Below are 13,634 nucleotides of genomic sequence, written 5' to 3' on the forward strand. Positions count from 1 at the left end.
TCATTCATTTCACATTCCTTCAATATTTATTTATTAATAAATAGGGACTCAAAGACTCTCAGGGCAGTATACAATACAAAATTTAAAACATTTCTAAACTAAAAAACTTATTTTCCAGTCTAAAAGTCTGGAAAATAAGCAGCAGATACATAGGAATAAGAATAATAATCAACTGCAAGGCAAGCAGAGATGAGTCTAACTCATCCTAGGCTCAGGTGGTGGTGGAACATAGAGCAAGGTCTCCGATGACAATTGTAACATACGAGCAGGCTCATATGCAAGCAGGTGCTCCTTCAGATATCCTGCACTGAAACTGTTTAGTGCTTTATAGTAAGAAACAGAAAGGCAGCTTGAACAGAGTTCAGAAATGAATTAGCAGCCACTGCAAGTGTCATAAGACCAGCATAACATGGTCACAATAATACATACGAAGCAACAGTCTGGGTCCTGCATTCTACACCAGGAGCAGTTTCCAAACACTCTTCAATAAGTGTTGCTGCACTTACTAATAGCAAGTGCAGCAACACATATTTGTTGCAACAGTCTCAGTGGGAAATGAAAGAGCCCCCACCACCCAAGCTTTTTGGGTTGATGTCACATTTGGAATTTTGAGAGCGTGCCATGGGTGTTCTCACAAAGTGGCTGTGGTGGTGAAAATGGCCAGTCACAAAACACCAATTTCCCAGGGGGCAAATAGAGAACCAAAAGAAAAGTAACTTACCCAAGAACCTAAGTTCAAGGCAGAGTTGAGTTTGAACTCCAACGCACAAAACTCTTCTGAATTTGCAGTTTTCTGCACCAGCACCCATTTTATAGGAGTCAAATTGATCTGGCTCAGAGACATGTAACTTGGCCAGGAAATTGAGTGCAAGGTAGAGGTGGGTTGAGACCCAAATACCAAATTACATATTTACCCCCACAAAGCACAACAAAATACCAGTATCACAGAAGGCAAACTGATGATGCTCAGAGACAGACACCAGATACACACACACACACACACACACGTGCACTCCCAGAGGCATTCTTGAAGTGCTGGAGTGGGCATTTTACTTTGCAGAATGTCAGTGTCCCAGTAAATCATTTAAAAATGAAAAACAAACTTTTAAAAATAAAATAAAAATCAGAAGGGGCAGGGAGCACGCCCATTCTGATTTTTATTTTAAAATGTTTGAAATAAACAACAGGCATCACATTGGAGACTCCAGGAATAAGACACATGTCACTGTGGCCACATCCACCTTCCCCAGAAAGTTGGCAACGGCACTGCTGGCCACAGCCATTCATAGGTAACATCCCCATTCCCAGGTCAGATTGTCTACTGACTAATAGGAGTTCTATCTTATCTGGATCGAGTTTCAGCTTATTAACCCACACTCCATCCATAAATGCACCCAAATAGTGGTTCAAGATTTCCACACCCTCCTTAGCATCTGTTGAAATTGAAAAATAGAGCTGGGTATCATCTGTGCAATGAAGAGAACAATTCCAAGCCCTTGAATGATGTCTCTCAGCAGCTTAGTGTAGGTCAGCCTTCCCCAACCTGGTGCCTTACAGATGTTCTCAATGTAATAACCCCTTCACCATTTGAAACAGCTCAGCTGGATGACACTGTCCTAATGTAATGGAGGCAAAGGAAATGAATCTCTTCACTGTCTTGGTATAAGAGTTAACATGAGTTCTAACCTGTGTTTGAATGGATTTGTCCTGGATCTTTCTCCAATATGGTTCTAGTTGTACCCCTGAGCATTTCATTGCCCTCAGCTCCTCCAAAAACCAAGAACCCCTGGCTTGATAAAAAGTGAGAGGGCACCTGGGAGCAACTGTGTAATGGCCTTGGCCATCTTCCCATTCCATATATCAACCAGGGCTTCAACAAGATTGCTAATTTTGATGCAGGAATCCCATGCAGGAGTATTCAGGAATCTTTCTGGGTCCTCTAGGCTCCACAGGTGGACCTTCCTAATAGCACCCCCACCCCTGCAGAGGTTATGAATTGCAGCAAGTTTAAATTTCGGAAGGAGCCATAACTTCCTATTTTCCTAAACCCTCAGGTAGTGTGATCTGTCCATGACAATGAAGTCCCTTTGACCTCCCCTACTATCCTGGCTAGCAAATACCTAGTCAAGAGTGTGCCTTGCTATGTGAGTGGGGGGCAGATATCAAGAAGGACAGGATTATGGTTGTCATAGAAGCCATAAAGTTCTGAGCTGGTCCAGATGAAGGAGCTTCAGTGAGAATAATGAAATTCCCCATCATAATCAGTTTGGGGGAAATCAATGCCACCTCTGAGATCACCTCTGCTAACCAAATCCAGGAAGACACTTAGACTATGGGTTGGGCAGGACACCAACAGCCCTGTCCTGATGCCCCACTATTAGGTAAACACACTCAAACTTTGAAGATTGCAAGACTGGGTACCTTAACAGGGAAATGGACTCCTGATAGAGTATTGCAATCTACCTCCCTGCTCACTGGATCTTGTCTGCTGTTGTACTTGAAACCCTGGTGAACACAACTGGGTTAAATTACAACCCCTGCTTTCAATCCTCACTCATCCAAGTTTGGTTACACGCACCAAATCAGCCTGCTCAGTCACGATTAAGTCCTGTTCCTAGTTACTCAGACAGTAGCAATTTTTTACCCAATGGTTACTACCGGAGTAGTCAGGAATCCGTTGTCAGGAAGACAAACCAGAACAGGGAACAGACGTAACATGTCTCGTCCCCTTCCACTACCAAAACATATGAAGAAGTTTACTGGGAAATGTTGAAATGTATTTGCTTCATTTTCACCAGAAAGTGAAATAAGAGTTTAAGAGTAATAGAAACTGCATCTAGATCTTTAAGCTGCAATCCTATTCACAGTTACTCAAAAGGAAGCCCCACTGAACCCACTTCCAAAGTAAACATGCATAGGAGTGATGTAAAATGCAAAGTTGATGTGCCTGGAAAAACAAAACTACAACAGGTTTTACCTAGAAGCAAAAGGTGATGATGGCACATGAATGAAACTTAACACAAATGCAAGGTAAACGCATTTGAAATAGCTTCATTTTCCTTCACTTAGTCACTTTGCATTATCAAACTGCTCTCTAAATCTGATGAATATTCCATACAAGTGTGAAGCAAACTGAAATCAAGACAGATAGAAAAGTAACAATGACTGGAAAATTATCTGGAAGTTACACAAAGCTTCAAACATACGCACATGCAAGAAAAGTCAAGAAACCTGTTTTACCTTTTCTGTATTGTAATATAAAGATTTCAAAGTAGTAAACAAGGGTGGGCAGCCTTTACTGAAGTTAACCCTCAGGAACTTATCCATTAGTTCTCTAAATTTTTCACCTAGAAACAAAAGTGCATTTGGTTATACTCAATGATTTAGTGTTGCACTAGCGATTTAGTCTCTTCTTTACAGAACTATTAAAACCTGAAAAACAATGACAGGAACCACAACCCATTTGTTCTTTACAATTATGAAGTATTCATGCTTTGACAACAATACTTGCAAATTGTATTTCTCTAGAAAAGATGGGCAAAATTTGCTCAATTTGTATAGTTTATATAGGATGCAATTCTGGTTCTCCTTAAATTGCCAGAGTACAGAATTCATTTATTTTTTAAACAGAGTACACAAAGTACGTTTGTGGACTCAATCAATGACATCTCCACAGAGTTAATAGAATGACATTCAAAAATGGCAGTCATTAAAGAGAACTTAACGAGGATACTGATATCTGAACCATTTTGAATACTGGCCATGATCACTTTGGATAACAATAACAAAGGGCAAGTCCACTGTGATTATATAGAAAGTATCTGAAGAAGTCAGTCAACAGTGTTGTGGCTGACGCACGTACAAACTGATCATCTTTTGACAGTCAAAAGATTTAACTTACAGGAAGGAAAGGAACCTCTCGTGCAAGCACTGTGTCATTACTGACTCTTGGAGGGACACCAGCTTTCGCTGACGTTTTCTTGGCAGGCCTTATAGAGGGGTGGTTTGCCATTGCCTTCCCCGGCCATTATTACCTTTCCCCCAGCTAACCGGGTACTCATTTTACCGACGTCAGGGGGATGGAAGGCTGAGTCGACCGAGCATGCTGCCTGAAACCAGCTTCCACTGGGATCGAACTCAGGCCATGGGGAGAGTTTCAGCTGCAGAAACTGCTGCTTTTTCGCTCTGCGCCACACAAAAATGTGGATTACCTCAATTTTACTTCTAATCCTGCTGAAGAACAGAGAAGCCAACTGATTCAAACATCCTGAATGAAATATTTAATCATTATAGAATCAGGTAAGCATTCCACAGAAAATCCACTCACCATGATAATTGAAACAGCAAAAGAAGAAAAGGATTATGCGCTTAAAAATTCTTTGCCGTTCCCATTTATAAGATGCTTTCTTTTAGTAAGGGAGGGAATAGAGGAACTAAAAATACTTAAATGCAAATACAGCAGTCTCAAAAAGATTTACAAGTTTTATTTGCAAGATTTTGGTTTGTACTTAAAATCACATAAGTAAAGAAATCTACATTAAAATAGAGTTCATTAAACACAGGTTTTCACTAACATGTCTTCTACTAATAATACACTTGGTTAGTCATTAATAATATTTCTATGCATGCAAAAGTTATTGTCTCCATTTTGGCCATGTAGAAAAAGTGCTTTGCCTCTAATCTTTCAAAGCCATATCAGGTTGAGGAAAAGAAAAGGGTCTTTGCCATCACAAATCATGCCAAGTGTGGAATAATTAATTCCTTCACGGTTTGATTCTGACAGTAATGTGAAAAACTTCTCTATAAGTATTATTAAAACTATATTAGTGTAAGCAAGATTTAGGGGGGGAAACCAATTCTAACGTTGGATGAAGACAGGTTGTAGTGCATTGATTTAACTGCTTCATCCATGATGTTTAATAGGCACAAAACATTTGTCTGAAGAAAAGCTACCGTTTGAATCACCTTAACTGCTTAATAATTGTTTACTTATTTTATTTGTTTCTGACACCTTTAGACCACCCAATAACTGAAGTTCTATGGGCAGTGTACAGATAAATTAAAAAACATAAAATAGAAAACAAAACAAGCGCATAATAAAAGCAGGGTAAAAACAGCAGCAAGAGGTAAAACAATGCAGCATCTAAAAAGGCAAAGCAAAACCAGCAGAAAAATAGGGCAGTGCAAAGTTCTAAAAACGCTTAAAAAGTTCTTAAAATGTTTGGGATAACAAAAAGGTCTTCATTGGGTGTCAAAAAGACCTTAATGTAGGCACCAGGTGAGTCTCTCTGGGGGAGGCTTTCCAGAGATGGGGTGCCAGTGCCACCCTCTCTCTTGTAGTCACTCATCTTACCTCGTAAGGCATTGTCACCTGGAAAAAGGAATCCGAACCCAGGTTATTTAAGGCATTGAAGGCTAAAACCAGCGCTTTGAATTGGGCCTGGTAATAGATTGGCAGCTAGCGCTGATGGGAAAATACTGGCATAATATAACTGTATCAGTCAGTCTAGCTGCCCTGTTTTGAACTAACGATTTTCAAAGGCAGTCTCAAATGCATTGCAATAATTCAAACAGGAGGTTACCAGAATGTGAATAACTGTTGCAAAGCTATCTCTTTCCAGGTGTGGTTGCAGTATCAGCCTAAGCTGATAAAAGGTGCTCTACTTTGTATCCAGTAACAATGATGAATCCAAGAGCACTTCCAAACTACAAAACTGATCCTTTAGGAGTACAGTCCCCAGCAGAAAAGGGTGGTCATCACTTAACTGGACAGACAAATGACTGACAAACAGTATCTCCACCTTATCTGGTTTGAGTTTCAGTTTATTGGCCCTCATCCAGCCCATTAACCTGCCCAAGCACTAGTTCAGAACATCAACTGCAACTGCCTTTGGTGAAAAGGAGAGGTAGCACAGAGACATGAAATGCCCATACTGTGACTTAACTGAGCCGCATTTATTTTGTTTTGAAACTGTAAGATTATAACAAAGTACTTAACAGGAACATTTGTATAGTCTTCAGTTAAGATTCTGATCTTGGTCAAATTATATCTCTGAAGCATTTGAGCTTTGTTAAGCCGTATCTGCAATGTTTCAACACTTTGAAGTTCACTGTGTCAAAACTCAATCTTCCAGTGGAGGTAAAGATAGGTATTATTAAACAATGGAGCTTTCTAGATAGCTTTAGAAAGGTACTATGCAATGTTACCTGTGACAAAGTTTAAAGGTAACCTTCTGGGTGAAACCGCTCTTGGGTGCCGCTTGCTTATTTCTTCATATACTTCCAGTCTCTCTTCTAAAGAGTCTGTTGGTGAATAATAAATGTAACTTGAAGTCTTTGCATGAACTAAACATCTATTTTAAATTATACAATGTGATAAGTATAAGCAATACTGGAATTCTCACCAGCACATTCACATTCATGCTTCCCATTTTAGAGGGCTACTGGCTTTTGAACATGAAGGAGGAGTAAGTGTCACAGTAAACAAGAAGCAGTTCAACTGATTTGACAGATTGGAACAATCAGCTGTTTGGACAGTCATCTGGAAGTAGCTGCTACTCACCCCCTGGTGAGTAGATATGAGATAAAACTGAAAGGCTTGTTTGTATTATTAGAAATAATCAAAGAAAAATCGTGGAATTAACATGCTTTAAAATAATGAGATTTTATTAGTAACTAGCTGTACCCTGCCACGCGTTGCTGTGGCTCAGTCTGGTTAAATTGAAAAGAAAGAAAAGACAAAGCGGATGTTTCTAATATGTTTAATTTCACAATGCTTGTGGATATACAATATTTTTAGTTGTTCCATTGTCTGTGTAGATATAGAGATTGTCTGGTTTGCCGACTCTAGAACACGCAACATATAATTGTCCATGTGAGAAGCAATCTGTGTCTAGATCTAAACCGCACAATTCTAAAGATTGGCCCTGAGCTTTGTTGATGGTGATTGCAAACGCCAATCGAATTGGGAATTGCAATCTCTTAAATTGAAATGGCATATCTGTTGGAATCATAGGAATGCGAGGAATGAGGACATCTTCACCTTTGAAAGGTCCTGTCAAGATTGATCTCCGACTATAACAATTGCCACTTCGTCTATAGTTGGAGCATTGAATCTTCGCACATGTTCTCCAGCAGGCGTTTTGTCAGCATGAATAACAATCTTGTGTGTATCAGATGGCATCATGTCAATTGCTGTTTTGAACAAATGTACTAAATTGTTTTTTTCGTGAAGTAGCTGTTGCAGTTTTGAAACGACGGACCTTTTTATGCCGGTATAAATTCCGCAGCGTGCATTCAATTCATCATTGCCATCACCAATGAAATACATTTGTAGGAATTTATGCTGACTATCTTGAAACGGAAGGAAGGAGCCGGCTTTATGATAAATTTGTCCTTTGACTTTGAAAGTTGGCATAAATGGAGCTGTGATGATTTCTGCGCCGAACGACGTCATTTGGAAGCATGAGTTGTATTTCCTGATGTTAGATAGGAAATGCTTTGATTCAGCGGTATATCTGGCAAGCAGAGTTTGGAATGGCTCTGGTGGTTCTCCAAGTTGAGGCAGTTTAATTTTTCCAGCAGCGCAATACATTCCTTTTGTTTCTCCATTAAATTTAAGAGCCTTGCAATAAGGACACACTTCAGTCATGGTGCCAATGAGAACATGCCACCTCAAACTATAATCATCAGCTGGGTTGTACCGGAATGCAAGGCGATTGTAATCGTGTGATTGTTGACCACGGAGTCGTGTTTGACGCTGATGTGCTGTTTCTCGTTGACGTCTTTCAGCCCCTCTCAGCCTTTCGCGTTCATTATGTTGAGAACAAAGCAGATCTGTAGCTGTAGTACGTGATTGCCGTGCTCGCAACCGTGCATCCTCAAGTCTGGCTGAACGTTGCTTGGTTGATTCCTTGGCACGTATTTGAGCCATTTTTTTTCTTTTTTTCTCATTTGCTGAAGCCCGTTCTTCCTGAGTCTGATTTGCAATTTCTCGGCGCAGTGCTTCCGCTCCGTGAGTACGACGACCTAAGTGTGATCTTCTGTGAGGCATTATTTGGATGAAGTAAAGCAGTTTGTTTGGTTTTTAAAAAAGGTTTTTTTTTACGTTGAGGAGGTTAGTGGAAACTCATGGCAGTTACCTTTCTTCAGAACGTGTAACTGTCACAGGTGTGACATCTATATTCACTCAGCCAATTGCGAGAGTACATGCAAATAGGAGAGGAGGCAGAGGCAGCGGATTGGCCTACTGGTTGGTGATGTCACAATGATCAGCAGGACTGGTTTTGAGGAGGCCTATTTCTTCGATTTTAAGACAAACCTTTGACCCCATAGAGAACATAGTTACATAACAACGCTCGCGTATTCGAACGCAACGCTGTGTCAAAATTTCAAAGCAATCGGTGAAGAACTTTCGGAGATATAAAAGCATATTTTTACGGTGAGGAGGTTACTGGAAACTCCTGGCAGTTACCTTTCTTCAGAATGTGTAACTGTCACAGGTGTGACATCTATATTCACTCAGCCAATTGCGAGAGTACATGCAAATAGGAGAGGAGGCAGAGGCAGCAGATTGGCCTACTGGTTGGTGATGTCACAATGATCAGCAGGACTGGTTTTGAGGAGGCCTATTTCTTCGATTTTAAGACAAACCTTTGACCCCATAGAGAACATAATTACATAACAACGCTCGCGTATTCGAACGCAACGCTGTGTCAAAATTTCAAAGCAATCAGTGAAGAACTTTCGGAAATATAATGACAGTAACGAACGGTCTTTTTCATTTTTATTTATATAGATGGACATTAGCAAAAGCTTTTAAGAAGTGATGTTTTGACAACATTATACTTTTTTTTTTAAATTTGCGGGCATTTTAAAAGTAATAAACCCAGAGCATCATGTTCCTTTCTAAAGACAGATTCACAACTACTAAAACTGACAGTGAATTTAAAGAGATTGTTTTCAAAAACAAAAAAGTTAAAGTTAAAAAGTTGTAACATTTTATTTCCATTAGGGAAGCAGCCATTTAACTCATTTAATATCTTTCCCATGAAGCAGGTCCCAATAACTAATTCATTTTTAAAATTTATGTTTGAAGTTCAGATCTAACGTTCCAATTTCTAAACTTATCAAAATAACAATTGTATCACAAACAAAAGGTGCAGATCAAAGTTTAAAACTGCACCACTTACGTGGCTGTAGAGCTTTTTCCATGCCTTCATAGTAATACCAATTTTCTGCATTCCGATCAATGAGCTCCTTGTATACTTCAGAAGCTTCTTTTAGTCTTCCCAACTTCAACAACACTTCTCCTAAAACAATAATAAAATCACATACCAACTTTAGTTAAGGGAACTAGTTCAGACACAAAATTGTTTACATATGGGCAGTTAGGATACAAAATACTCAACATTTTCCTGGTTATACAGATCATTAATGTCAACTACTATCACATTTTGATGTGAAGAATGAATGTGATGTGAAGAGACATGTGGGAATGTTTCTGAACCCACATCCAGCTGATTGTAAAGATTAATTGTACGAAGAAGGGTCTGTTCCAAACAACAGATAGCCAAACCTACCTTTCTGGGATCTTGTTCCAATCCTATCTTTAACTCTTGATGTAGCCTTGCTGTCAATCTGACACATTTTTGTTTACATGGGAAGTCACTATACAGCTAAAGAGGGATCACTTAAACAACAGTGGCATTGTAGACCTATTCTAGTTTGGTTCTTGACTCTGGCACCTGGGTCATTCAGAATTTTATGATACAGCTGCAGTTAGGCTATATTGTGGCAGAAATGAGAGTACATATTTTACCCAATTAAAATGTTTTTATTGCCTATCATAAAAGCAGATTCTAATACAATAGTAACATCCAAATCATACCAAGATGCAGCAAAATCACAAAATACAGCACAGGGGCACATATATACTTTAAAATGTCAAGGTAAAGAAATGTGTCTTTACCTGGTGATGGAAAGCTTGTGAAGTGGATGCGAGATGCACCTCCCTAGAAACCTAGGGCACGCCCATTAGAAAAGCCCTCTCATTTGTACTCACAGAGTGCATTTCATAAAATCATAGAATAGTAGAGTTGGAAGGGGCCTATAAGGCCATCGAGTCCAAACCTCCTGTTCAATGCAGGAATCCCCCTTTCTGATAAGGTGGGAATAGGGCCTCAGTAGTACTTAATAACTACTATCCTAATTGCAATCAAAAGGTTACAGCAACATAGAGATGGATGAATCTGACAAGTTCAATTCTGCTCAATCCCTCATTTTTTGTTCTGACCCATTTCATATCAGTTTGCCAACTGGGTTTTTAAAAAGTCTGCAAGAAAATGTATGCATGCAGCTGCTTAAACATTTATGCATTTTGTACACATTTTCAAATTATATTTATTTTTATAGGCAATTTCTCCTAAGATAAAGCATTATTGTGTGTACTTCTTTGTAATATATGCATTTTGTGTGCATTATTTTTTTATGTGTGAACTTTGATTGTAAATCTCAGAAAAATGCAGATATCAATGTTTAACTACATTCCCATTTGTCTACAGGTTTGGGTAGTGTAAACATGGTAAGTTCACATAAAAATACAAACTGAACACATAGATCCAGTTCACATGATGACTGTAGCTTAAACAAGTGGCTTCTTTAAGCCACAGCACATTCTGGGCACTATAGTCTAAACTAATAGCTCACTGCAGCAATGGGATGGCATACCACCGTATCAAGTTATGAAAATGACTGTGATGAACATAATAGGATGCATTTTTTATCTGGAGTAACTTTAACCTTAATATTGTTTCAAACAAATGTTTACTGACTTGACATGAGTTTGTATTTATTTTAACTTACATCACCAAAAAGACAGATGGGCAAGGAACAAACGTGAACCTTCCCTAGGTTCAATGGTTAACAGCTTCCTATCCAGATCCATCTTTCACACTAAGAAGCATGGATGTAAAATAGTTATTTACGCATGTGAAAAGAAAAATGACTAACCTTTGATTTCGTCTACCATGAGCTTATCACATATTTGTCTCTCATAAGTTTCTACATGTTCCAAAGATTCTTGACACAGATCTGCCTCTCTCATCACTTGATTCTGGTACAATATTAATTCACTATACTCATAGTCTATTTTATTAGGAGGAATCTGGAATATAAGAAAACATTTCATCTGAGAAGACAGTAACTTTACAAAAGCATAGGTTTCAGTTAATAACGAAACACTGGATATTTGAATTAGATACTTGGATATAAGCAGTCATTTAACAGAAGTCTTGCCCTGAAAACTGGCAAAAGTCTATTTCCTGGAGTCTTCCCTCAACTACTGACCTTTGTGGCTGCTTCTTATGAGACATTTTGTACTCTAGTACCAAGTCCCAAGTCCAAAAATGAGTGCACTCTATCAATGATACATGTGTTTCAAACAAGGCATTCCCATTTTAAATATGTAGAAGTGGTAAGAGAGTTTCAGCTATTGGGTGGTACAGAAATGTAATGAATAAATAAGAGGGAAACTGTTTCACACCACCATACATGCAGGGGAAAACTGCATTTTGTACCCAGCTAGCCATACGCAAGAACATATTTTGAGAGGAGCAGCCCTTACTGAAATGGCAACATGCCCTGGGTTCACGTTATTCCAGAGGTGCAAGGTTTAACAAATTTGATATTTATTTTATTTATTTTTAAAATTCATAAACCACCCTTATTCCACAAGAGATCCCAGTGTGATGCATATAACATTATAAAAACAAATATAATATGACAGCAAGCTAAGTACTGCTATCCAACAGCCTGGGATGAACTATGAATAGGTTCTCTGAAGGAATTGGAGGGATATCTGACAAAATTGCTTAGTTCTTCAGGATAGTATGTGAATTGCTATAGGAATCTGTGTGATTGTTTTAACCTCAGGTGTTTAACATACCGCAATCTCAGCTACTAGACCTAAGCTAAGCATTTCGGTAATGCAAGTATGGTTGTGGAATTTGATATTGGCTGCATAATCAGCAACCTGAGTTCAATCAGTATATACCTTTGATTATATTAGATCCTTAATTTACGAACCAATACCCAGGGTTTCTTTTCAGTTCTTTCTGATTAAGATTATTTATTAGTTTGGATGTTTTGTGTGTTTTTGTTGTTTGATCACTTAAAATGGATGCAAGATTGATGTTTAAAGTCTAAGTATAAGGTTGCAAACAAGTGTTTTTCTTTAGATTATATCTTTTGCATTATTTAGACTTTTACAAGGGCTGTAACCAAATGTATATTTGTTTTTGGTTTAAAAAAACAGCCTGAAAATCTCAGCATCCTTTAAAAAGAAAAGAAAAAGGGAAGACAACTTTAGCCCCCTAGCGGGGGGAAAAAACAAAACACCACATTGAAACTTTGGGAAGCAAATATTTAGAAGACTGGGATGGGATAGGACATTTATTTATTTGGATAATTTAGAATTCTAGCAGTCAGGGGGAGAACTTGAATGCCTTAGATGATTCCTTGCCTTGATCAACGATTAAGAGAGTTGGGAGGAAGCTGCCAACTCAAAGGAACATCACCAAATAGACATGCATAGGATTGCACTATAAATTATGCAAAATAAGAAATTCACATGATTTATACAAGTTTTGCAATTCAGATATTCTTAGAGCACGTTCGATGTTTAAATTCAATATGCACAGAGAATCAACAACTTATCTTCCTACTAATTTCCTGTAATCATTAAGAAGGAATAATCTATTATACTACTAAAAATAGTAACAGAATTTCGTAAAATAGCAGGACGCTGTTATTTTTTCTTTTGTTTTATGTCCCAGAGTGCTATAAGTTTAAAACACAAATGAAAACTGTCACTCTTATTTGTATATAAAAACCTCTGACATTTTTAGAAGAGAGATTTACCTGTTGCGTTTTTCTAAATTCTTCCAGTAGTTTTAAAGCCATATCATAATCTTTTAACAAATGATATGCAATTGCATATCCAATCCATGAAGCCCTCTGAGTGGGCCGCAGTTGGAGTAGCTGATATCTGGTCTCCTTTAAACAGATAATGAATATAACTAATAACAAACCACCAAATAATGCAAGTCTGTCATTCTTAATCAATACTGCAAAATAATTTAGTTTATTGAAAGCAGGATTAAGCCTTAACAGAAAAGCAGAGAAAAGTCAGAAAAGTTCAGTAGGTATATATAGCACTATAACCTAACACCTGATGGTAACCATGTTTTCTATGAAATAAATTTGTACATTTACCATAACCACTGCCCCAGTATTAAAGAACTCAAATTGCAAGCAGCAGAGATGGGAACCAAACCCAGTTCTCCAATTTTTACATCAGGAATATTTTTCAGTATCATTATTCTTTTGCCTGCTTTTAATTTTGTATAGATGATGATAATGATTATCCTGTCTTTTCCCCAATACTGGCCCTCAAGGCGGCTTTACGAAATTTAACACATATACAATTAAAACATATAAATAGAAGTATCCAAAAGTTAAAAATATAATCAAATCATCTAAAAGATTAAAAGGCAAATGTCAAATAAAAAGCCTGCCGGAACAAAAAGGGTTTTGCCTGCCTCCGAGAGTGTAACAAGGAGGGAGCCAGTCTAGCC

General features: G+C 38.2%; 1 protein-coding gene across 3 annotated transcripts in view; it reads right to left on the reverse strand.

Moving 5' to 3' along the window:
* The window catches only part of NAA16 (N-alpha-acetyltransferase 16, NatA auxiliary subunit), a 439,249-nt gene that overhangs the window by 407,297 nt on the left and 18,318 nt on the right, over positions 1-13,634 (reverse strand). For all 3 annotated transcript variants that reach the window (XR_010025449.1, XM_063125970.1, XM_063125971.1), the window contains exons 5-9: positions 12,919-13,053; positions 11,011-11,164; positions 9,192-9,311; positions 6,208-6,303; positions 3,241-3,347 (exon numbers count right to left, since the gene is read on the reverse strand). Coding sequence is in view for 2 of the 3 variants with exons in the window: in XM_063125970.1 (XP_062982040.1) it covers positions 3,241-3,347; positions 6,208-6,303; positions 9,192-9,311; positions 11,011-11,164; positions 12,919-13,053 (612 nt within the window). In the remaining variant the exon portion in view is untranslated. The remainder of the gene's footprint in view (positions 1-3,240; positions 3,348-6,207; positions 6,304-9,191; positions 9,312-11,010; positions 11,165-12,918; positions 13,054-13,634) is intronic.

This window comes from Elgaria multicarinata, chromosome 5 (assembly GCF_023053635.1).
Source record: "Elgaria multicarinata webbii isolate HBS135686 ecotype San Diego chromosome 5, rElgMul1.1.pri, whole genome shotgun sequence".
NCBI classification, from domain to species: Eukaryota; Metazoa; Chordata; class Lepidosauria; order Squamata; family Anguidae; genus Elgaria; species Elgaria multicarinata.